We start from the raw sequence: 23,441 nt of genomic DNA, 5'->3' as shown, positions 1-23,441 counted from the left end.
TTTAAGTTTAATGCATGAATTTCGAATTAATTTAGGAGATCATTTTAATTGTTTTTATCACGTATCTCCTAAGTCACGAGGTTTGAATTCTAATTCTAATTCAAGTTTGTCAATCTTAAAATTCAGATAAATTTTGGCAAAGGTAAAAATTCGGGAAAATTTTGAAATTAAATTAACTTATATAAATTTATTTATTTTTAAATATAAGTAATATATCTAGAAAATTGTCAAAATAGTTTGACATTGCTATTATTAAACTAAATAACTCAATATTATTTTAAAATAAAATAACAATATTTTAATTAAATATCATAAAATGCAGATGAAGTTCAGAAAGGGTAAAAATTCGCTGCAATTTGAAATTCATGGATGAAATTCAGCATCGTCTGTGACTTAGGGTATCTCTAAGGGTGCCAAACTGTATATTAATCTTGCGGATTCAGGTTTATAATATGCAACTCAAGAAAGTCAATTAAACAGAGAAAGAATTGTTTCAGTGTACAACATTAAAGAGACCCCTGTTCCATAGACAACTTTCTAACAGTGGTATCATGGCAAAATTTTCAGCGCATAAGTTTATCAATGCAGGTCAGAATTCGACAAGACAAGTTCAATTCTGAGGCTCAGTCATAAAGTTTCAAGATTCTAATACTTCAAAAGAAAATCTCGAATTTTTTCGGCCCACTATAATGCCTGCAGACAATGCAATGGTGTCAGTTCAACAGTTTCTAGGTGAGAATTTTGATTAATCTTAAGATGTTTGCATATGTCATGCATGGCCATTAGAGGTACATGTAAATATAGTTTGGAAATACTATTCAGAATCCATATCTTATTAACCACAGTGCACAAGAGTTGCCCCAAGTTTATGTATAGTCTTTGAAAACAGCAACTTCTGAACAGTACCACATTTGCTCAATTTGTCTACAGCATGGGTGACATTGAGACACCAGACAATAATAAAGAGGATTTTACAAAGTTGACGGTGGAGTTATGGTCAATTGTACAATTTTCATTTGTAAAAATTGAAGATTCTTTTACTCATATTATTACCATAAACAATAAATTGCAGTTTTTTACATTTATTTTTAACTACTTTCTCAAATATTGATGCCATTCCCAAAACTTGTCCCAACATTCCACCATCTTGGAGACTTGATGGAACACAACAATAAAATCACAGAAATCCGGTATCTGCCACTGATTTAGGTTAGCATTATCATACCTGAAATAGATGGATGTTAACCATCAAATGATAACCTATTGGACCCATTGAAAAAAGTTCTCATAAGAAATTCTAAGAGTTCTCTTGTGAACAATGAAAAAAATATAAATATCACAAAATATATTTGCCAGTTCCAATGACAAACAATGCGATTATTGGCATATACCTAAGATGCAGTTATAATTATATTTAGAATATATCAAATTAATTTTGTACAGTTCTTTATAAATGAGAAAAGTAATATTAAAGTTAGAAATATCTAAATTTTATAAAAGTAAATAATAAAATTTTAAATACAAACCTTCTTGTCAAGTGAGCGTGTCAATTCAGCAAGTGCCCTGATATCAGCCTCTCTGGCCTGTATTTGTGCTAATGTACAAGGCTGGTTATGCATAGCTTTCTGAGCAGCTGCAACAACTTCATTTGCAGCAGCCTTCGCTTGTTTGACAGAATCAACTGTATCACCCTGTTAAAGAAAATGAATTAAGGCAACTAATATTCCATAACAAGTTGGCAATAAAAATAACAAATTACACCAAAAACGACAGGTGAAGGTTAACCTTTGCCTGCTTCAATAATGTATTAAAAGAATATTTAGATGGGGGACCAAACGAAGATCCATCTCCTGCCTTTTCCAGTTTTTCACTCAGAGCAATCTTTGGAGAAATATGAACACCCCATCCTCTAGATTTTGTCTCCGCTTGCATGCCTTCAGACATCCGACCCAATCCATCCAGGACTACATTATTTCTTCTCAGTGCATCCGGAATGTTCTCCAAAGGATTCAATGGCATGCAGTCAATGTCCTGCCCATAAAAGACAGAACATTCTATTAGCACATAAAAGCAAATGGCCATTATGAGGGCACCTTAAAGAAAAAGCATCGGTAATAAACAAATGGATCACTGTAGAAGGACATCAAATTTTCAACTACAAATATCTTAAAGCCTCACTGTAGTCATAACTTATTAAAAGCGTCTGCACTACACACACATTCAAAATCCTAAGCTATTTCCCAAACAGCACCCATACCAAAAATTCAAATCTTCAAGATTAATAAAGTATCAAGCAGACACCCTGGAGCCCGGCTTCAGGTCCAGGTTCGCACAGGTGCAGATTCACGTCCAGGTTCGCTGCAGGTCCGGGCAGGGTTCAGATTTTGGATTGTGGTCCGTCTGGGTCATTGCTGGCACGAATCTGAGCGAACCCGGGAGGAACTGCAGTAGTAGGGTCCAAAAAAAGAAATAAAACAACTTAAAATAATGTTTTTTTAAATAATTATTTTTATGTAACCCTAAAAGGAGCCTAATTAAAAACATTTCACTCATCTAATCTCTCATTTGCTCTCTCATTTTGGTGTACCCATTTTGCAAGCTTTAAGAGAAGGTTGTAGAGATTGTTTGTTCCAATGATGAAGATCTAGATATAGTTGCAGCCAGGGATGAAGCCATTGATCCCTCATTGTTTGATGACCTATTTGACCCTTGAAGGGCATTTGATACTATGATCATTGATAATCTATTAAACACTTGTCATTTATCATTATGTTTCAAACTTTATTATTTGATGAACTACGCTATGTTTTGGAATTTCATTTTGCAATTTAGTAATTCATTGTATGATTTTCTTTACAATCATGAACATAGATTGGTGAACAGGTATTTAATGTATATCTTTGACATTTGGCATTGATCAATGATCAAGCAACATATATTCATACTATGAAATGACCAAGTTTTGCATTTATGCATGTTTCTCTTATTTTTTGTATATATACATTCACACACTCACTCACTCACCCACCCACGAACCAAAAAAAATTGCCCAAGCCCATGAACCCGAACTTGAACCCAAATTGGTAACTTAAGTAGTTATGAATCTCATGTTTGCAGTCACCGAACTCCAAAGGGCAGAGCATTAATTGATTTCAATGTCTCTCTTGGATGTTCGGCTGGGTATAAGTATTGTTTCAAAAGACACAAAACCAATAGGCATGTCATGAGAGAACATGCCTCAAGTCCGCTCATGACATGACTGTTGGTATAGACAATTATTAACCTTATACAATTAGTTTACTTTCTGTTTAACAAAATCATGATTTATATCAAGTCGCTGATCTGCATAACATAAATCATAAATGGATCATCTGCTAGATCCTATTATGTCTTAATGTGAATGCATCCGATCATTGTCTGGTTGATATTATGCAAGAGATCATTATTCGGGAAGTACAGATTTCTGCATGTTTAGTTTGGTATAATATTTTTGATTGAATGCAGGGATAATTGCTTGTGTGAATTATCAAGGCATGATAGTTCTAATTAGCACAAGGACTATGCAAGTGTATGTATGCATGTATATCAGTTCACACAATGAACTGATATGCATACATACAGTCGCCATAATCAATTATCCTTGTATCTGATCAAAGATGTTATATATCAACAATTTTATGTATTTCCTTCTTCTCTCAAAGCATATTTCACCATTTTTGCCTTTTTCTACAGCTGCAGCACTTTTTTCAAAGTCGATGCTATGGAGGTCTGAGACAAGCATCAAGGCTTAGGAGTCATTTGTTTAAATTTTAATAATTTTAGTTATTTCAATTTTATGAGTATCACAATTCTAACTTCTTATTTATTATTATATTTTGAAGCTTTGAAACAATGACAATTGAATTGAAAATATATATATATATATGACGTATATGTATATGTTTGTGCATGTGTGCGTGTGTGTGTGTGGAACTGGAACCCAAGCTAAGATAAATCTAAAGGAAACCAAGTACCTGAACCCAAACCCATATACTGGAATCAAAAACAGTATCATAGACCTACTAAACATTTAAAACTCCACTTAAGGACTACTTTGAAGTCCCCTTGAGACAAATCAGGGGAGGGATCATTAATTAGTTCTCAAATGTTGACTGATATTATAGGGCCTTCCATTACAATTGTCATTTACCCAGTTAGCAAGAGAAATAAGTTAATAACCCTAACTGGTAATAGATGTCAATGAAGAGCATCTAAGGGCAGCCGTCGTGGATAGATTTATGACCCTAGTCTACTCAACCTGAGAGTCAGGTAGAGGATTGAATACATCTGAGTCACACACAAGCATGCCTGCATAAACAGATACACAACCACATGGACACATGCGCATATATCATATAAATTAAATGTCAATGACATGTCATCTTTCTTATGAAATCTCTTTCTCATTAATTCTGAGCTTCAGTACTAAAAATTTAAAATATGAAATGTGGCATGAAGTTGTACTCAATAAGAAGTCTTAGACCAAAAGTTTGGGATAATAATTAATGAAAGTAAAGGACAACATATAAACAAATGATTAAAAATATAAAATTGTGATCTTATACAATAATGAGGATCAAAAATAAAATCATGATATTCTCTAACCAAAGATGCAAGCCTGAGGCAATCTTAATGAACAAAGTAGAGACTAGAAATCAATAAATTGATAGGTTCAAGTAAATCTTGTAATTCCAAATTAATAACTAATAGAAATTTCAATCATGGGTTAAGTCTAGCTTTTGAAACGGGGGAGCATGGAGGAGCCGCAGGTAGAAGAGCTAGGGTTTCTACAGATGAAGAATCTGTAGAGGAAGATAGAGATGAAGATGATGAAGGAAAACAACAGTGGTTTGGCATTTTATGGGCCTCATTGATTCCTGTTTCACCCGTGCATGGTTTTGTTAGGGATGCAAGAATTTTGTGCGTTTGTAAAGGCAGCCAACACATAGAAAGGGTTGGTTCAGGACGGCTCATTTGCATTTTCAAAGATTTGTCAATGTGCAGAAGCAGGAGTTGTGCAATAGCAAGGTCTTCTTGGCTCTTCAGTAGCATTGAGGATGGAGCAGTTTCAGAGGGTGTTGAAGTTGATCCTCGTTTTAATGCAAGTGGAACAGAGCTCAGTTGTTCCTTTTGAGGAGGTTGCTTCTTTGATGTTGAGGGAAGTGATTTATCCTGCAGCATCGTCTTTTGGTGCTCCTGCTTTCTCTGCGTGTTGGTGTGGGGGACTCTTGCCCTATTTTTCCTGTGGTGTCTATGGTTTTGGTGGTTTGGTTCATTGTTTGTTGTAGCCCTTTGGTGTTGTGATCGTACTGCCACTTGGTTGTGGTGGCTCTATTGCAGTGGTTCCTTTTTCATGGCTACTTTCTTTTCTGAGCGCCTTATGGAGCTGTTTGTCTTTGGTTAGCAGTCTAGCGGTTTTCTGGGCTAGTTGTGCAGGTATTTTCTTGGAGGCTGGTGTTGGTTCCCCCATGGTTTTGCTTGTGGTTGTTGGATCTGCGTCTGGTTGGGTTTTTCATTTGAGCCCTATTATTTCTCCGGCGCTCCCCTATCTTGCAAGTTCTATGTGATTTGGTGGAGGACTGGTGCTTGTGGGTGGGTTTGTGGTTTGCCAGTGGTTGCCAGTTTTCAATGGGTCTATGCTCTCTTTTGCTGGTTTTTTGTTGGGGGCTTTTTGCTTTTAAGGATTTCAGTGGGCCTTGATTTGAGCTCGGTTCTGTTTATTTTTCTTGTTCTTATGGACTCTTTCGCCTGGTCTCCGGTTCAAGTTCCATAGGGCTCCTTTAGAAGAGGTGGGGCATCCCCTTATCATGGTGGGGTTTCTAAGTGTTGCTACATTGTGCGCTTGTCTCATTTTGCCACTTCCTTACTCTTTCAGTACTCCTATTGAGGTGGAGGCAGCTTCTATAGAGGCGCAGATATGGTTTTTGAGAGACGTAATGTGGTGCTCCGTGTGTTTTTTACCTACTGTTGGTTTCTTGGAAATGGGATTGAATCGGATGGTGGTGTGTCAGCTGGTTTTCAAGCTCTTGGCTACCCTAGTGGAGGTGGGATCCTCTTTTATTGAGGTGGAGAGGAATTTGGGAATTGAGGAAGTGAATCTTGGTTGGATTGTTCTAATAGTAAAGGTTTGGGGAGCATTTCAAAACCCCGTTGAGGTTTTGGGAACCATTTTAAAACCCAAGCTGGTTGTCGGGGTCATGTCAAAACCAATGGTGGTTTGAGGAGCCTTCCAAACCCCCATGGTTTCAGCCACCTTTTTGATGATCAATCTTTAAGGCGATATGTAATAATGGTTTTGGAGCCATGTTAAAACCCAAAGTTAAGGTTTGGGGAGTCTTCCAAAACCCTATGGATCTCCTTGTTTGGGAGACTTACTTTGATGGTTTGGGGAGCCTTTTAAAACCCCTTAGTTACAGCTGGCTTTTTGATGATCAATCTTTTAAGGCAATTTGCGACAATTGTTTTGGGAGTCATGTTAAAACCCAATGTCAAGGTTTGTGGAGCCCTTCAAAACCCCGTGGATCTCCTTGATTGGGAGATGGGGTCTTTGATGTAAGGCTTTGGCCTTTGTGTTGTGTTCTTTGGGCAGATGGAGCTTTGCATGACATTTTCTACTAAGTTGTTATATGTTTGTTAGTTTTGGGTTGTTGTCATGTAATTCTTTATCTTTTTCATTTCTGCTTCAGTGTGGTTCAAATCTCCCTCAAAATCTAATTATAAAGGGATTCAGGACCCCTTCCAAACTTGTTTTCCCCTAATCAGAACTAATGGGAATTTCACAACTTATTAAGGCTATAAGAACCTTACAGTATATAACTTACTGCATTGAACTAAAAGACCGTCCAGTAGCCGAAGGCTTATATTGTTAGAAAGAAAGAAAAACCTATACTTCAATCTCATTTGATAGTTTATTCATTTCTGTTAATACATTTATGAGTATACAAACTCATATGTCATTTCAATCATTTTGTCAATTGAAGAATCAAAGTGCATTTCAGGCATACAAAAAAATGAAAAGAAGTCAACAAATAACAACCCTACAGCTGGCACTGATCTAAGAAAAGTGTTTTCAGTGGAACATGCTTAGCAATTGCATTCATATTTACCATAAGGAAGCATCATAAATCCTCAACAGCTAAGTTGCCGGTTTGGATTCCAGTAAGGATGCAAGTTCAAGATTCGGGTTCAAAATTCGTCCAAATTGCTTTTGGGTTTGGTTCGGATTCATTTTGGGTTCATCCGTACAAAAAAAAATTATTTTTTTTAAATTATGTATGTGTGTGTATATATGGAACAACAATTAAGTCCATACATCACTATGCTAATAGTAAAGCAACAAAGCAAAATACACCAACATATCTATGTTTCAATTCAACATGATACACTTGCTTGGTCACATGCATGCAACATATTTCCATATCAAGGGGCCAGTTAGGGAATGAAAGGAATTGTCCAAAGATAAGAGCAGTTATCTGAATTTTTATTTTGTATTGGTTAGAGGATTTCTAACCAGGCTAGATCAAAAGTTGAGACTCAAAATTAAGCCCTGGATTCAAAGATATCATATGTTTTTTACAGAAATTCCTCTATAATTGTCAACTTGGATGTCACCTATTGTCAATTTGGATTTCCTCTATAAGCAAGTGTTCATTTTCATTCACAAATGCATAAATGACATATAGACAATATTTTTTGGTCATTTTCGTGGTTACTTTAGGGTTGGGAGGATCGAATAGACCATATTGGCAAAAAAAACACTTCAAAAAAGTCTAAAAAAATGTTTTGAGACCAAATTCAGCCCAGGTTCGGCCGTTGGGCTGCAAATTCTGCCCGGGTTCCTCTGACAGCATTTGCATCAAATTCGTAGTTCTGTAAGAGAATTTGGGGAGAATTGACAAGGACCAGACTTTGTACAGAATCGAACCAGACATTGAGGGTTGCTGGAGAGAATCTGGAAACTTAGCTCAAAAGCAATAAGAAACAAGCTTATAATATTCTAGTTGGAATTCGTCTAACAAGAGGTTGATGAATAGTTATAATCTTGCAAACTTAAGTTCTAAACCAATGAGGCTGTAATCCCCATATTATCCTGACGGCATCCAAATATAAAGTGGGGAAGAAACTGATGGCAGATGCTAATTAGTTAGCAAGTTGATGAAATAATGAATCTCTTACAGGGAATTTCCCTAGCTAATGGAATAAGATATATTTGCATAATCATGGTCCATGTCTACTCAGTATAATCCAATATTCCGACTTTAATGGTTTGCATTCTATTTATTATTTACTACAATATGCCGGAATATCTTAATTACAAACTAGGGAATTGTGTTTGTACTGAAAGAACATTGGAATGAACAATTATTTGTAAAGTGATAGATGTTTACACCAACACCAAAATTACCAATTATATGTGAGTTGGATCAAATATCAAAACTAGAGTTCTTCTCTGATGCTTAGGTTGTTTCTTAAATTACCTGGTGTAAAATTTGTTGTTAAATTATATTCACAATCTAACCCCTACACGGAATAAATATAAATATAAATAAAAAGACTTGATGAAATTTTTGATAAACTATACTTAAAAATAAAGTGCTATAGTTTAGAGCTTTTTGACAGGCTATAATTTTAAAATAACTATAATTCGGAAAGAATGAAATGAATTACCGTTACAAATTCAACTCCCAATTCGGGCCTGTCAAATTGAACTCTACATCTATTTCGATCAACAGTCAAAATATTGCCGTCATGCACTTCTCGTGTTTTTGGATGGCAAGCAATAACACGCTGACCTACAGATAAAGGACGAGCTAAATCTGTTGGTAAACCCTCACGAATGCCAGCTCGTACTTCATTGTAATGCTTCCGTACTGATTCACGATACTGTTCCAATTTCTCCCTTTCCTCTTGAAGGAATCTTTTGGATAAACGGCGTGGCTTACCAAGAGAACTGAAACACAAAGAATGAATTCGTCAACACCAAAACAGAAAATAACTTGCCTGGATTATTCGCAAAAGGATCCTTTATGCAATTTCATTGCATGGAATTATTTAACATCAAAACACAGATTGACGATTATCTTCAAGTGCGGAAAATTGCCAGACATTATGACAGGTGTAAATGTAAGAGATCCTTCAGACAACAAGCAAAGGTATTGGATTATATTAACCAGGAGATTCTAATATTTACAAAACTATCAGTTACTGATCAATTGATGAACTTGAATGTATGCAATGGTAAGGAATTCAAAGATGTGTGGTTTTTAAGAATATCATTCTCAATATAATTTAATTGCATAGAATTGTGTATTATCAAAGAACACAATGATGGTTATCTTTGAGTAGAGACAATTGCTAGATAGTGTGACACCAAAGCCCATTCTGAGACGAATAAGCAGGAGCTATTTATTTATATTACCCAAGATATTCTTCTATTTGCAAAACCATCAGCCGCTAATAAATGTCACACATATGGCTAGTTTAAAAGAGCCGCTTATGAGATAGGTTAAAATCTTGTATGTACCATCACCTAGAGAGGAGGGCACTATATCTATTCATCTGACCAAAGATGACAGAAACAAGAATCTGTAACCAATTATCGACAGAACTAAAAGTTATAGTGTAGAAGTTTCCTGCAATTCTGAATACAGTGGAATCATGGATAACAAAGATGCAACTGCAATAACACAAAGCAATTTACTGCCTTCTTTTGAAACCTTTGTAAACACTTACATGATACTACTAGAGCGCAAATTTCAGTTGTCACTCTAAACTATCAATCGGTTGAACAACATCTTTGCAAAAAGATCAATGAGAATATTATTCTGACAGAAGCAAAGGGGTATTGTAGCAAACCTTAAAAAAAGTGACAGCCAGCAAAAGCAATCTTAAACAGATAAGCCATCCAATTATTTCTATACATACAGTGTGTGTCATCATTGTCACAACCTATACATGAAAAGATTATGTGATCCTTTATCTGTACTGGATGCTCCAGAACACACCTGCCAGACCCATATGTGTGTGTATTCGTACAAGAACATATGCATGTGTATGCGGATGGGTGTTGGTGTGTGGTGTATGGACATACTCATATCATACCATATCATAGGATATCCAAACTACTGATGCATATTCCTAATAACAGTGTCTTAAGAACAGTAAATATCAGCAACCAAAAAGATGCAAACCATGAGGATAACAAAGCTGATGTACATAAGGAATTTTCTATTCTTGATTCACAAGCGAAGTGTCTATGTGATGATGGTTAGCACACTGGTTAAGGTGCCCAAAAGCATATAATATATAAAAAGCCTGGTCCATTCCATTTAAAAACACACAATAACATTACAGTTTATCCTGCTAGGAAAAAGTAGCACTACATTTATTGAAGGCAGCGGTGATGCTCAACTAAAATTGGTAAATTTTAAAACATTTTCATTCTAGAATATACTTTATATTCAAAATTACAGAACAATTATCTATCCATTGATCAAGGTATCAAAACAATGTCCTCTTATGAGGTGGTATGTTCAAGGGTGGAAAATGCTTTGTGACGGATAAAAGGAGAGAAACTCTACTTGCCTCAGGTATGGGGGAAAATTCTACATAGATATCCAGCTGTATGATGGCCAACAAGACTGTGTTTCTCAATGAAAAGGCATGTTGCAACCTGTGTTACAGAAGTTTTAGGGATGGGGATGATTTACAAGACGGATGTGTTTCCAGGACTGGTACAGTTTAGGGTCAATTTTTAATAGATGGTAGCAGATGGCTATTAAAAATATGCATATCATGACATTGATAAAGCATTCATCATAGACATTTTAGAAGCTTAATACATAACACTAGACTTGAATTGAGATTTTACACATAAATCAATAAGCAAAATAACAAAATTCAAATGCTTTCATTGTCAATATATGGCATACATATAGAAAACAATGCCCAAAGGCTCCAAATTTCAACCATGAAATGACATAAAATATTAAAATGTAAATACTATAAATTAACTACTAACAGTAAATATAGAAATCTGCAATAATATATATCTGTCCATAATCACTAGATGATAGGTCTAAGAGTCTAAATCATGTAGATTTGATGCCCTAACCTCCCCTTTCAGATGTTGTTCAATCCTTGACCAGCTGCTCATTCTCTTGCTGCTTTTCTCCTTTGTGACTGTGAAAATGATTTTTTTCCTTCTTTTTGATTATTGAATGCTTAAATTGGATTTTAGTATTGTTCAAAGCGGATTGTCCCTGTGGGCCAGCTAGCCTTTTCTTCAAATTTAAAAATCCCTTATTTTTTATCATTGGCAGCCCAAAACTGGCTTGGGTCAATAGGGGACGACCAGAAGTTTCCAGGATGGATAGGGTACATCTAGCCGTCCAAGGGACTTCTGGCCGCATCCCCATACGCTGCTACTCTGAAAGTGGCATGTCGGGGACTGTATCCAATTTTCCCATTTTAAAATGCCATTGAGGACAGCAAAAATCCGTCCTCGTATCATACAAGGAATGGGAGTGGGTCTAAAAATCAAGGGGACGTGTCCCCGTTGAGCACAGGTTGTAACCATATTATTTCATGTCATAATATTGGTATTAATGGCTGATTTTCAGCTAGCACTTGATCAAGTTAGTTGATAGGTTAAAGAACAAATGGAAATGAAGAAACTGAAAACACTCCATCATCAGCTGATGATTAAATAGTTCAGCTAAACAATGTGCTTCAATATAGTAAAGTGATACTACATTTTAAGATGACGAGAGATAAATTGATGGAGGACAAGGTGCTATGCAGAAGGCATTTAAAGATCTTAGACCATGGGAATCATGCATTGTTATCTGATGTTCTAAATTCTTTTGGGAGAATGTCAATAACAATAAAGCAAAAGGGTAAAGTTCAGTGGAAGAAGACAATCACATTAGAGCTTCATCTAGCTTTTGACAAGTTGAATTAATCAAGATGGAGAATATCAATAACAATAAAAATAACCCAAGGTTGTTAATATATATCATACTAAGCCTAAGGAAGATACCTCTCTCAAATACCACAAAGATAGCTGTCTAAGGTTGCAAAAGATATTTCAACAAAATTTGTCTGCAAAGTTTGGCAAAGGAATATTAAAAGAGCTTTCCTATGTGATACAATTAAATATAAATCTCAAGTGTATCAGCTTTGGGGTCTCTAGGTGTGCAAGTTGATCAAGCCCCTTTAATATAAAGAAGGGATTTAGGACCCTGGTACACTAAATTTTACTAACATTTTATCTCATGCAAATGCAAAAATCCTCTGAATCCAAGCACAGATGATGATATTGTAATCTTGGTGAAGTATAATGTAGTTCTCTTACATTACTGTCTCCTTGTAGAGTTTTGATAAATTAGTGATTCTATTTTTATTTCTCAAACAAATTATAGCAAAAGCTCACATTAAGTCTCCAAAAGAGTGTAAATCAGCCTCTACATCACTGGAATTAAGGCTGAAGTTCTCATTGAACACTGGCTTGAAACCAAAAAATGATTCAATTTATACTTTTATATGTAGCAGACACAAAGCTTAACCTATCCAACACCAGTTGGCTATATGTCAATTTTAGTATCGTCTCCAAAATGTTCATTTGCCCATAGTAAAGTGCAGTATAGCATGGCTTAAATCTCATTTCTCCAAAAAAACTTTGCAGGCCCAATTTTTATTTGGACTTGGTAACTCATCAATATTTCTGAACATTAAAGTTTAAACCTATAGCACAAAAACCCATCCCCAAGTCTTCTGCAAACAAGTGCAAAACCTAAAGCACACAAAACATCCATACACAGTATATGTTCTCTAGCCTTTAGTCTATCTCTTATTGTGTAGATTGCAAGTTTTGGTTCAGATCTTGGCTCAGGTTCACTAATTTGGTATGTGGATCCATCAAAAGGATTTTGGGGCATTGAGTTTGTCCATACCAAAAGCATAAAAAATAGCATTTTCTTAATAAATAAATACCTCACTTTCAACAATTTAATAATAGTCACATAAAATAAAATTGTAAACCCATGTCATAATTTATTTTAAGTATTTTACCTTACTGTGTAAAATTATTTATTATTACCTTTATAAAGACTATTTAGTATTATTACCCTCTGTGTTACCTGATTCACATATCTAGGCCACAAATTGGATTCGAATTGGATTCAGGGTCAAATAGGATTTGGATTTGACCCAAGAGATCCATCCAGATCCATGGATCCGAACGGACCCACCAGCTCAGATCTGGATCCTATGCGAATCCAACACGAACTGGCCATGAATCCACGCGGACCCGACTGAATCAGCACGGATCGCCATGGACCTATGGGCCAAACTTGGAATAAGTACACAAGAACCCATATATATATATATATATATATATATATATATATATATATATATATATATATATATATATATATATATATATAGAGAGAGAGAGAGAGAGAGAGAGAGAGAGAGAGAGAGAGAGAGAGATGAATCATAAAGGGAAAAAACAAATCCACGAATCCATGAATTGGATTCTCGTAACTAAACCTGTCCCTAGATCTGAATCGGCAACTTAAATTAAACTTAATAATGATAATAAGAAATTATATTGCATATCAATTTTAAGAACAGTGATATAAATTAATAAATTATAGAGATAACAATATTACCCCTTTCATTAATTAAGATTTATTTCAATGTATATAATTAAAAATGTCTACTTAAAATTACAATACCTCCTACTTAACATCTTTTATCCTCCTCAACTCCTTTTGGGGCTAGGGATCTATCTTCATTTCTTTCTCCCATAATTTCCCATGTTAGTTACCCAAGTTTGTCGTTTTGGCCTTTGGCCCATGTATGGATTTGAACCAGAACGTGGTGGTTCGGTTCACCACAAAAAAGGTAAAGGTGCCAAAATGTGAGGGGTGGTTCAAACCAGCAGGCAGCCAATTCAAACCCAGGTGAATCTATGTTGCGTAGGTTGAATTTCCATCAAACCCGAGCAAATTTCTCCTAGTGGATGACAATTAAGTGACCTTTTTTTTACATATTTGATCATTTTTTGAGTTCCACAACCTAAAAAGTGAATGTAAATGGCTTATGTTGGCTTCAAACACTCATTAGTTGAAACTTCAACTTGAAACAATGATACTTGAACTTGCTGTAATGATTCATGTTAAGGTTGTAGCTTCAATCAGATTGAATTAACATGAAGATAAATCTTTTATGGTTATTGGTTAATCATCATTTAGAAAATACTCTTATATCTACTTATATTATAATATATATAGATACAATTATATTATATATATATATATATATATATATATATATATATATATATATATATATATATATATGTTATTGTTAATATATTATTTAATGATGATTAACCATAGAGACATGTTTCTTCATGAGACGTGTCTCCTCTCATATTTATAAGTCATTCATATTTGCATTTGGAACATATCATTACGATGGCAATGTTATTACATTTGCAGAAGGAATCCTTATTACTCAACACGGTATCAAAGCCAACTGCAAATGTATCGAAAGAATATATAAGATGCAATAGGAAAATTATATCTTCATTAACGAATACTGAAAGATCCTTGATAGATGCCCTTGCTGATCTGCTGTAGTTTTTAAATTAATAAACTATATTTTCCTGTGATTTCTTTGATGGTCTTTGAGAATAGACAGAAGTTGCAAAAGGTTTTGTTTTTGTTTTGTGTTTTTTGATAGTTTTCACAATAGTAATGAATAATGAACAATAAACATGAGAGGAGACTGAAAATAAATAAGAACATAGAACCAAATCAGAATTGCTATAAATCATACCAGGCAGATTTCTGATTTAGAAAGCCAAATAATAAATCCAATGCAGTTCCAAAGAGCTTACATCCAACAATGATGCCAAACTGTTGCAAATCGCAGCCATAAGACTGCAAGGAATCACGTCCCAGCTGAAAGAATCAATCTGTAACGCTGAAACCATAAATCTGCAACCTGAATCCACAATAAAGAATGGTGTACTCTATCCCTGATAACAATGCACACTGTCTGAAGAATCCAATGCCAATAACTGCTGAGGGCTACATCCCGCCAATCCAGAACCTGGGGTTTGCGTCCCAAATGAAGAATTGCTCTCTTAGAGCCAATTCACAAAAACAAGTTTTTCAATATGCAAAAGATAATAAGAAATTAGGTCTCCATCTCCTTATATCCCCTTCCAATTGTAAATTGAACCCTAAAGGGAAATTACACTTTTCCCTTTAAATAAAATATAATAAAATAACATTTTCGCAATTAAAGTCGTCCATGCTATAGGAAAAACATTACTTTATTAAAATTCCATAGCTGAAGGCACCAAAAAGTCTACAGATAGTAAAAATCATGTATAATAATTCGAGACCTTTCCAACGAGCTATAACACATAGGTGTACCTGATCAACTGAAGCCAAAATCCCCTTATTACTCCAAAATGGTTATATTATTAACCTTATTTTAATTTATTTAATCACCAACTTAGGAAATATTTAAATATATTAAAATATTTCCCAAATGGTCCCAAAAGGCTCAAAATGACCAATCAAACATGAATTTGACCTTGTCACCTGTCTGTGACTGATGCCGGACAAGATGGGTCAACTAGCAGTCCATCCCTAAAATCTAGGGATGCTCCTAAAAAGTAGGAGACAGCCCCAATCAACCAAAATTGAGTCCCAGTGACTCCCCTACTGTGTGCACCTCTGAGAGAATTGTCACTGAATTGGGAGTTCCTCCTAAAAAATAGGAGATGCACTCTAAGTCTCCAAAATGTTCGTCGAGGTCTCCAAATGCCTCCTAGACCACTCCTAGTCAATCCTTACAAATTAGGAATCCCTCCTAAATTGTAGGAAGTTGTTGTCTACTGCTCCAAACTACTTGGGAAGCTCATGCATGACTCTCAAAGCCCCTGGGTTGGTTCCCTCTATGGTCTGCTGGCCTATGGGAACCAGATAATAGACCAACCTTGCTAGAAATGTTGTCACTAAGGAAGGGCAGAAATTGGGGACATGACAAATACATGGATTCAAGACTACATAAGCTTCATTATAAGCATTAAAATATAGGATGTTTTAATATAATAAGTATTCATGATGTATGGACAAGACAAACAGATGACTTACATAACTAGGCTTCTACAGACGGAGCTATATTATTTCATTTGCACTCATTTCCTCTGCGCTCATCCTTCTTCTGAGACTTTGTTTAAAGAAAACAGGATCATGATGATAAAGTTGTAACAGATGTCTGCAGATGGGGTAAGCGACGTTGGAAATAGGGTTGATGCAATTTTGTTTATACACCAAATTTAAGGGGCCGCTACCATGATGCTTCTTTGCACAAAATTTCTTTGGAGTCGATTAAACTTTTGTCTATGACATGAATATGAAAACTTTTAACTTCAAGATTGCGTGTTGGTTTTTTTTGTGCCAGCCGATAGAAGACAAATATTTGGAGTCAAACATGTTTGATAAATGTAACACAAAGTGATCCCCACACAAAAGTTAGTCGCATGGTTCGACTTATTCTCTTCATGACATAAATGTGTTCTATAGTTAAGGAAGATAAGGGACCGAATCCTAGTCAGCATTTAAGCGAACTCATTAACAAGGAATTTCAACTCGTAATTCTCCCTCTGAACAACGATCCTAGAAAGTCAGGTCATGTAGTTACTCCCTTAGAGAATCTCTTGGCTCAAGAATGCCTATCGAACTCCCTCGAAATCTTATATCGATCGTCCGAGTTCCTGGTGATAAGTCGTTACTTTCTCACAATGTACATAGGAGTAAGCCCGTCAAAATCATGCAGCTATAGAACACCCTCTAGGAGCAACTATGGTGGGTCCACCCTCTGACTTGGTTCATGGTGGATATCATGTGAGTTACTACATGATGTTGTTGTGATTTATGTCATCAAAGGTAAAGATCTTTCATTTGATATATGTGCGAGGTCGCTATTGTAAGGTGACGATCTAGCAATAGTTTGACCATGTTATCATGATAGACTTCATTAAGTTGTTGTCCTGGAATGTGTCAATAATCATGTTAACAAAATGTATCATGATCAACTACATTAAAATGTAGTCCCAGAATGAGCCAAAAATTATGATACTGTGATTGTTGTGATGTATTCTTTGTTGTTTGTGTAGGATCGTTTCTGCAAATGTACTAACATTGCCAATATGATTGATGATTTCCAAATGCAGATTTGGATCTCATATAAATATGAGAAAAGAAAACATGTCTCTTCAAGAGACGTGTCCCTATAGTTAATCTTTAGTTCACTATATGTATAACTCACCTTTAAGCATATATGTAATATTATTATATAATGTATAATATATATAATATATATTATTCTTATCAATAATATAAGATATAAAACAATGTTCATATAAATCATGAATACAAATACTCAATGTAATGAGTATATCACTTCCACTGATGCTATACTTCAACATTCTTGATCCACTATCATCATAGACTACATTAACTTGTTGGCCCGAACTGTGTCATAAGTCATGACAATAAGTAAATCATGATAATCCTAGATTGAGTCGGAAATCATGAGATTATTGAGATTAAAAAATTGATCATATCGTCCCTCGCTAATAGGGAGTGTTAAAGTAATATCTTCGGTTGGATCTGATATTAATATATGGAACATACATATACATATATGTATGTACATGTATATGCATGCATATGCAAATACATATACATGCATATATGTATATTTTCGATTTACTTCACATACTGATATCTCATGCTACTCGATACTTTATGATCATGTCCTAAATGGTTTGTATACATTAATATATATGTTGTGATAGTTCCTCTCATCAATTCATGACATTAATGATAATAAACAAATCATGACAAACTACATTAAGTTGATGTCCTAGAGTGTGTCACAGGTCATGATACTTGTCATGATGGACTACATTAAGTGGTAGTCCTTAAGTTAATGACTGTTATTTGTTAAACTACATTCAGTTGTTGTCCCAAAGTGTCGGAGATTAGATAACACACATCTTTCCAAAATATAACATATTCTTTTGGTAGGCATCTAGGATTTGATGCCAGTGCACATGCCAAAAGAATACAAGTATGATGAATAGCATATGATTGATATTTCTTGTTTAATCATACTTCCGGATTATATTGAAAGATAACATCTAAGTTAATGGATATATGTTGATATCCTTATTTATGCCATTCCAAGAATATCATACTAGATGATATCTCTTCTTATATTTCAAAGCATAATGTGTGCTATAACAATACTCCCTTTTGCAAAGAGGGAGTGTTAAGGTTGTAGCTTCAATCGGATTGAATTGACCTGAAGATAAATCTTTTATGGTTATTGGTAGATCATCATTTAGAAAATACTCTTATATCTACTTATAATATACATATACATATATAATATTATATCATATTAAATATATATATATACATATATATATATATATATATATATATAGTTATATTATATAATATATATTTTATATAGATATAGTTATATATAAGTTATTGTTAATATATTAGTTAATAATGACTAACCATAGAGACATGTCTTTTCATGAGACGTGTCTCCTCTCATATTTATAGGTCATCAGATCTGCATTTGGAACATATCAATACGATGGCAATGTTATCGCATTTGCAAAAGGAATCCTTGTTACTGGACAATTCATGGATCATGATTTAATTTTAATGTTTTTAATCTTTGATATTGAACTTCAAATATATGATGGTATGATCTTGATTCATGATGCTATGATTACAACTTACAAGTTTAAAGTTTATGCCTACAGTGTTTTTGTTGTTTAAATGATTAAATCATATGATTTTATGATACTATGTGACATTCTAATTTTAATTATGCTTCTAGGCTTCATAAATATGTATATACTTTTATAATTTTTACATGTTTTTGTACAAACGAACCCAAAACCCTTTCCAAAATTGTATCGTAGCAGCAAACTGGATTTTTGGACCCATATTTCAAATCAAACTCAAACCAGTAACTAAGTTTCCCATCAATACACCAAGGAGCTTCCAAATTTCTACAAAATGAATTTTCTCTTAGTTCATTTGGGGCAAAAAATTCAGAAGTTTCTCCAGTTTGCAAAATCATTCTTCATGGTACTCTACCTTCCAGATCTAGAATTTTGACATTGTGGATCTCCTACTCACATGCTGGTTAAAATATTTGTCGCTGCAGTTTGCTTTGAAATTGACCATAAGATGCCCCACAAGCAGCGACAAATGAGCCAACAGTTGGAGAGGTTGTTACTACTTAACCACCTTACTCTGAAATTTTAATGTCCAGCTCCCTCTTATGATGAAATGTTTTTTTTTTGTGAGTGCGTTTTTAACCAATAAGCAGGAAAGGCAAGCAAACTAAAACAAAACTAGCAAAAGTAACGACAAGAAAGGAGAATGAACACAAAGAATCATTCTACAGGAGTGGTTGTTAAAATTAGAAACCATGCAATCCAAATTTTATGAATGGAGTACAATTTAACATCAGGAAGATGCATCCACATTGGCACAAATGACCAACAGCTCAAATAATAACTTGCAATTTCATTAAAGAATAATTAAGAAAAAGTAAAAATATATACATGAAAGGGTAAATCAACTGCAGTTCATCACATCCAAAGATATTTAGAGAAATGGTCGCAAACTGAACTTTCAAACAATTAACGGTGTAAAAATATGTACTCTGACTCAGACCAGAAATACCATTGTCTCTTCCTCTCTCAAATGGAAGAGATCACAAACTTTTTATTCTTCTACAAGATTAGAAAATATAACTCTTTCTCACAAAAGTTGCTAGGAATTGAACCCAAAAACTCTCACCATTACATTGCATACCCAAGTATTTATAGCTTTTCAGTTTTGTAACTGATTCTTTTTTATATTACGATTTTTCTAAGCTCTATAAAATAATATCAAATGAATCATGCAGACACACCTTTAGATGATTTACAAATATTTATGATTAAGAACTCTATGATAGAACACTAAGTCTTTTGTAAAAATTAATTGGGAACAGAAACACACTTGGAAAATAGCCATCATTGGAGGGTATTCGATGGAACAGCGATGTGCACGGGCAAGTAAAAATTCAATGTGTCAATTTCTAGCACTCCAACAACATCCCCTTCAATGTTGCAGAAGTCCATATTGGCTGAATTTTACTACGGGAATTACCTAGGCGTGAAAGAACTACAAGGCGCCTTCTCTTGCAGACTTGAGTGGCAGGTTAGTTCACTAGTTTTAATTCTTTTTTTATCGGAACTAGTTTTAATTCTTAAATCTTTTACAATTTTTTTTATTTCTGTTGAATATGAGTTATTTTAATAACCAAGATTGTGTACTTAACATTAATTTTACTTCGTGCTTGCAGGTTGCTCAAAGATGCAGTTTCTAACACCAAAGGTAGAAGAGCAAAAATTACAATGGAAACAATTTGGCTAGACCATAGTTCCAAATGGATGGACAAATGGAAAAAACCCTACCATCATCAATTTTTGGTTTCTTGCAAGGATCAAGAGGTCTTTTTGAAATCTGTGGACGCCTCCAACAAGGTAAAGACAATTGAAACTTTGGCTCTAATGTTAGAGTAACTCGTGACAAAGGCAGGGATTACTGATGTGGTGCATAAGTGACAATGTGGCGTCGTATGTGGCAGCAGGTAGGATCCTCCAAGAACAATATAGAACACATTTTTTGGTCTTTATGTATAGCGCATGTCCCTGATCTTCTTTTGGAGGCCATAGGAAAATTGGATTGGGTGAGATTGGATGTGAGAAAAATGACAAAATACATCTACAATCACCCTTGGGATCTGTAATGTCCCCTGGTAATGTATGTTCAATTATTATTTAAATTAATCTCAATGTTTATACCCGAAGTTGAGTTGACAGGAAAATGCATTGATTCCTCATAAGCATATGTTACAAGTACGGACAATCATCATTTGTATTGCATATTAAGTAATCTACGTTCATATACTATTTATATCTCTTGTTGTTAAGCTTGATCTGCTATTAATTTGTTATACAGAAAGAGGGGTTTTGAATACAATTCAAGAGCTTCGAAACCACTTGATAGATTCCCTCAAATTTTACACATCTAAGCCCTCCCTTGGGACTTTTGTCCTCAAGAATTAAAGGGACGTTGATCCCCACCCTATTTTACCAACTATCCTTTTGGGATTTAGACCGTCATTCCTTAAGTTGCTTCAACCTTCCTTTTCCATCACTAAAGTAAGAATAATGAAGTCATACCTCTCTCTCTCTCTCTCGCTCTCTCTCGCTCGATATATATATATATATATATATATATATATATATATATACAGGAATACATACCTCAATGAAAGAATTCAAACTTTAACTTACCATCTGATCCTTATATGTTCTAATCCTTCTATCTTATATTCTTTTCTCAATCTTTCATTTCGTTCAGAAATATGTTAATTCATGAGTGATGCTAAATATAATACTAACAATCACAGATAGTAAATATGTATATATATGACGCAATAACAATATTATATATTACTGTATTCTCATATTAGTGATTGCAACACTTATTCGCAAGTGATAAACAGTAAACAACCATATATATGTTTTTTAATTTAAAATTGATTCCTCTATCTTATTTCTCAAATCGATACTTCTTTTTATAATATTCCTTTCTATTTACTTGTGGCTCTTTTATCTTTGTTTCTTCACTCTTTATACCTTTTAGGTACAAGGTTGTGTCTCGAAAAAAGTAGTGATCCTGTCCTTAAGAATCGATAGGGTTATTTTGAACCAATGTAAACTTATCAGCATGAATGGGTATTGGACTATTTGTTTGTTATTTAGAACAATGGTCTCCACAGAATGATTTGTGTATATTCATTCTACAAGCAGCAGTTAGCAATGTATTGATTAATTTAATTATTAATGGAATTTGTTAATTAATAATAAGAATGATAATAATAAGAATGGTAACTGAAGTTTTAAATTAATATTTTATTTATTAATTGGTAAGTATTGATATTGATATATATATATATATATATATATATATCTATATATATATATATATATATATATATATATATATATATATATATATATATATATTCACTTATTAATGATGTTTAATTGATATATTCAATATATATATATATAATGCAGGCAAGGGTTATAAATAGTTCTTTGCTTGATGAAATAACACACTCAATGGAAGGAGCTGGTTAGACCAAGAGTCGCAAGGTTTGCAACAATTTTCTTAATGTTGCAGAGAATTATTACTTCTTTGACAGCTTTGAAGCAACTATTTGTGAAAGCAAGGCTAGACTCAAGTTATTCAATGAAACCTAATGGAGAAATGTTGCATACATTGTCTTCTACAACAAATTTGACCCCATATGGGAAATTATTAATAGGAGGCATTACAAACAGTTCCACCAACCCATTCATGTGGCAGGGTACTTCCTCAACCCTTGTTTTCGCCTCTCTCCATCTTACTCAAATCCCAATGGAGAGATCATGGAGGGCCTCACAAAATGCATGCAAAGGATGGTACCCGAGATCGAGGTGAGAGACCTCGCTGTAGCTGAATTGGAACTATACCAGAATGCAACAAGAAAGCAGAGAGAAGAAACACTCAAACTGCAAGAATAATATTTCGATTTTTGGAGTCTTTTGCTTTCGAAATCTTTAATATTTGTCTTGCAAATGCTTGGTGGCGAAATTGGGGTGGAAATACCCTAAATGTGCAATGACTTGCACTCTGAATCTTATGCCATCCTTGTAGTGCATCTAGTTGTAAGCAAAACTAGAGTTTGTTCCAGGCCATTCACAAGAAAAGGACGAAAAAGTTGGCACAAAAACACCTCAATTACCTTCTCTTTGTGCAATATAACATTCGTTGAGCGTAAGAAAGGTAGAGGGAACACCAATTGGTCCACTTGGCTCGGATGACATAGATCCTTCATGCAATTGGACATCGTAGGAGCAACCTCCACTGTTCACAGAGGATGAGATCTACAATTTGGAGAGGCAAGCTATGGAGAGTGGATTTATAGTGGTATTGGATAGCATTTAAGACGAAGAGGAAATTGAGGACCCAAAAGATGAGGAGTCATTAGCAGTGTCAACACCATCTACATCAAAGATGAAGGTCGATTATCAGCCAGTTGTGCAAAGCAAGGAGGCACAGGCATAGCCACAACAAACTTCTAGAGATAGACCCCCTACCACTCCAATAGTTTTTCTAGAGCTATTGGGAAGGGGAAGAGGAAGATGCATACAATTTTGATGTTGTAATTGT

The 23,441-nt window shown here is 34.6% G+C and overlaps 1 protein-coding gene across 10 annotated transcripts in view; it reads right to left on the bottom strand.

The window, feature by feature from the left end:
* The window catches only part of ALY3 (DNA binding protein), a 129,771-nt gene that overhangs the window by 12,297 nt on the left and 94,033 nt on the right, over positions 1 to 23,441 (bottom strand). For 6 of the 10 annotated variants that reach the window (XM_089800153.1, XM_089800160.1, XM_089800155.1 and 3 more), the window contains 3 exons: positions 8,707 to 8,989; positions 1,786 to 2,031; positions 1,527 to 1,691 (listed from right to left, as the gene is read on the bottom strand). In XM_089800153.1, coding sequence (XP_089656279.1) covers positions 1,527 to 1,691; positions 1,786 to 2,031; positions 8,707 to 8,989 — 694 coding nt within the window. The remainder of the gene's footprint in view (positions 1 to 1,526; positions 1,692 to 1,785; positions 2,032 to 8,706; positions 8,990 to 23,441) is intronic. The other 4 variants (XM_089800156.1, XM_089800161.1, XM_089800157.1 and 1 more) reach the window with 1 other exon arrangement.

Source organism: Cupressus sempervirens, chromosome 9 (assembly GCF_028749045.1).
Source record: "Cupressus sempervirens isolate cs-2001-9-10 chromosome 9, ASM2874904v1, whole genome shotgun sequence".
Lineage (NCBI taxonomy): Eukaryota > Viridiplantae > Streptophyta > Pinopsida > Cupressales > Cupressaceae > Cupressus > Cupressus sempervirens.
Note: the sequence above shows the minus strand (reverse complement) of the source record. Positions and strands in the feature narration are given on the sequence as shown.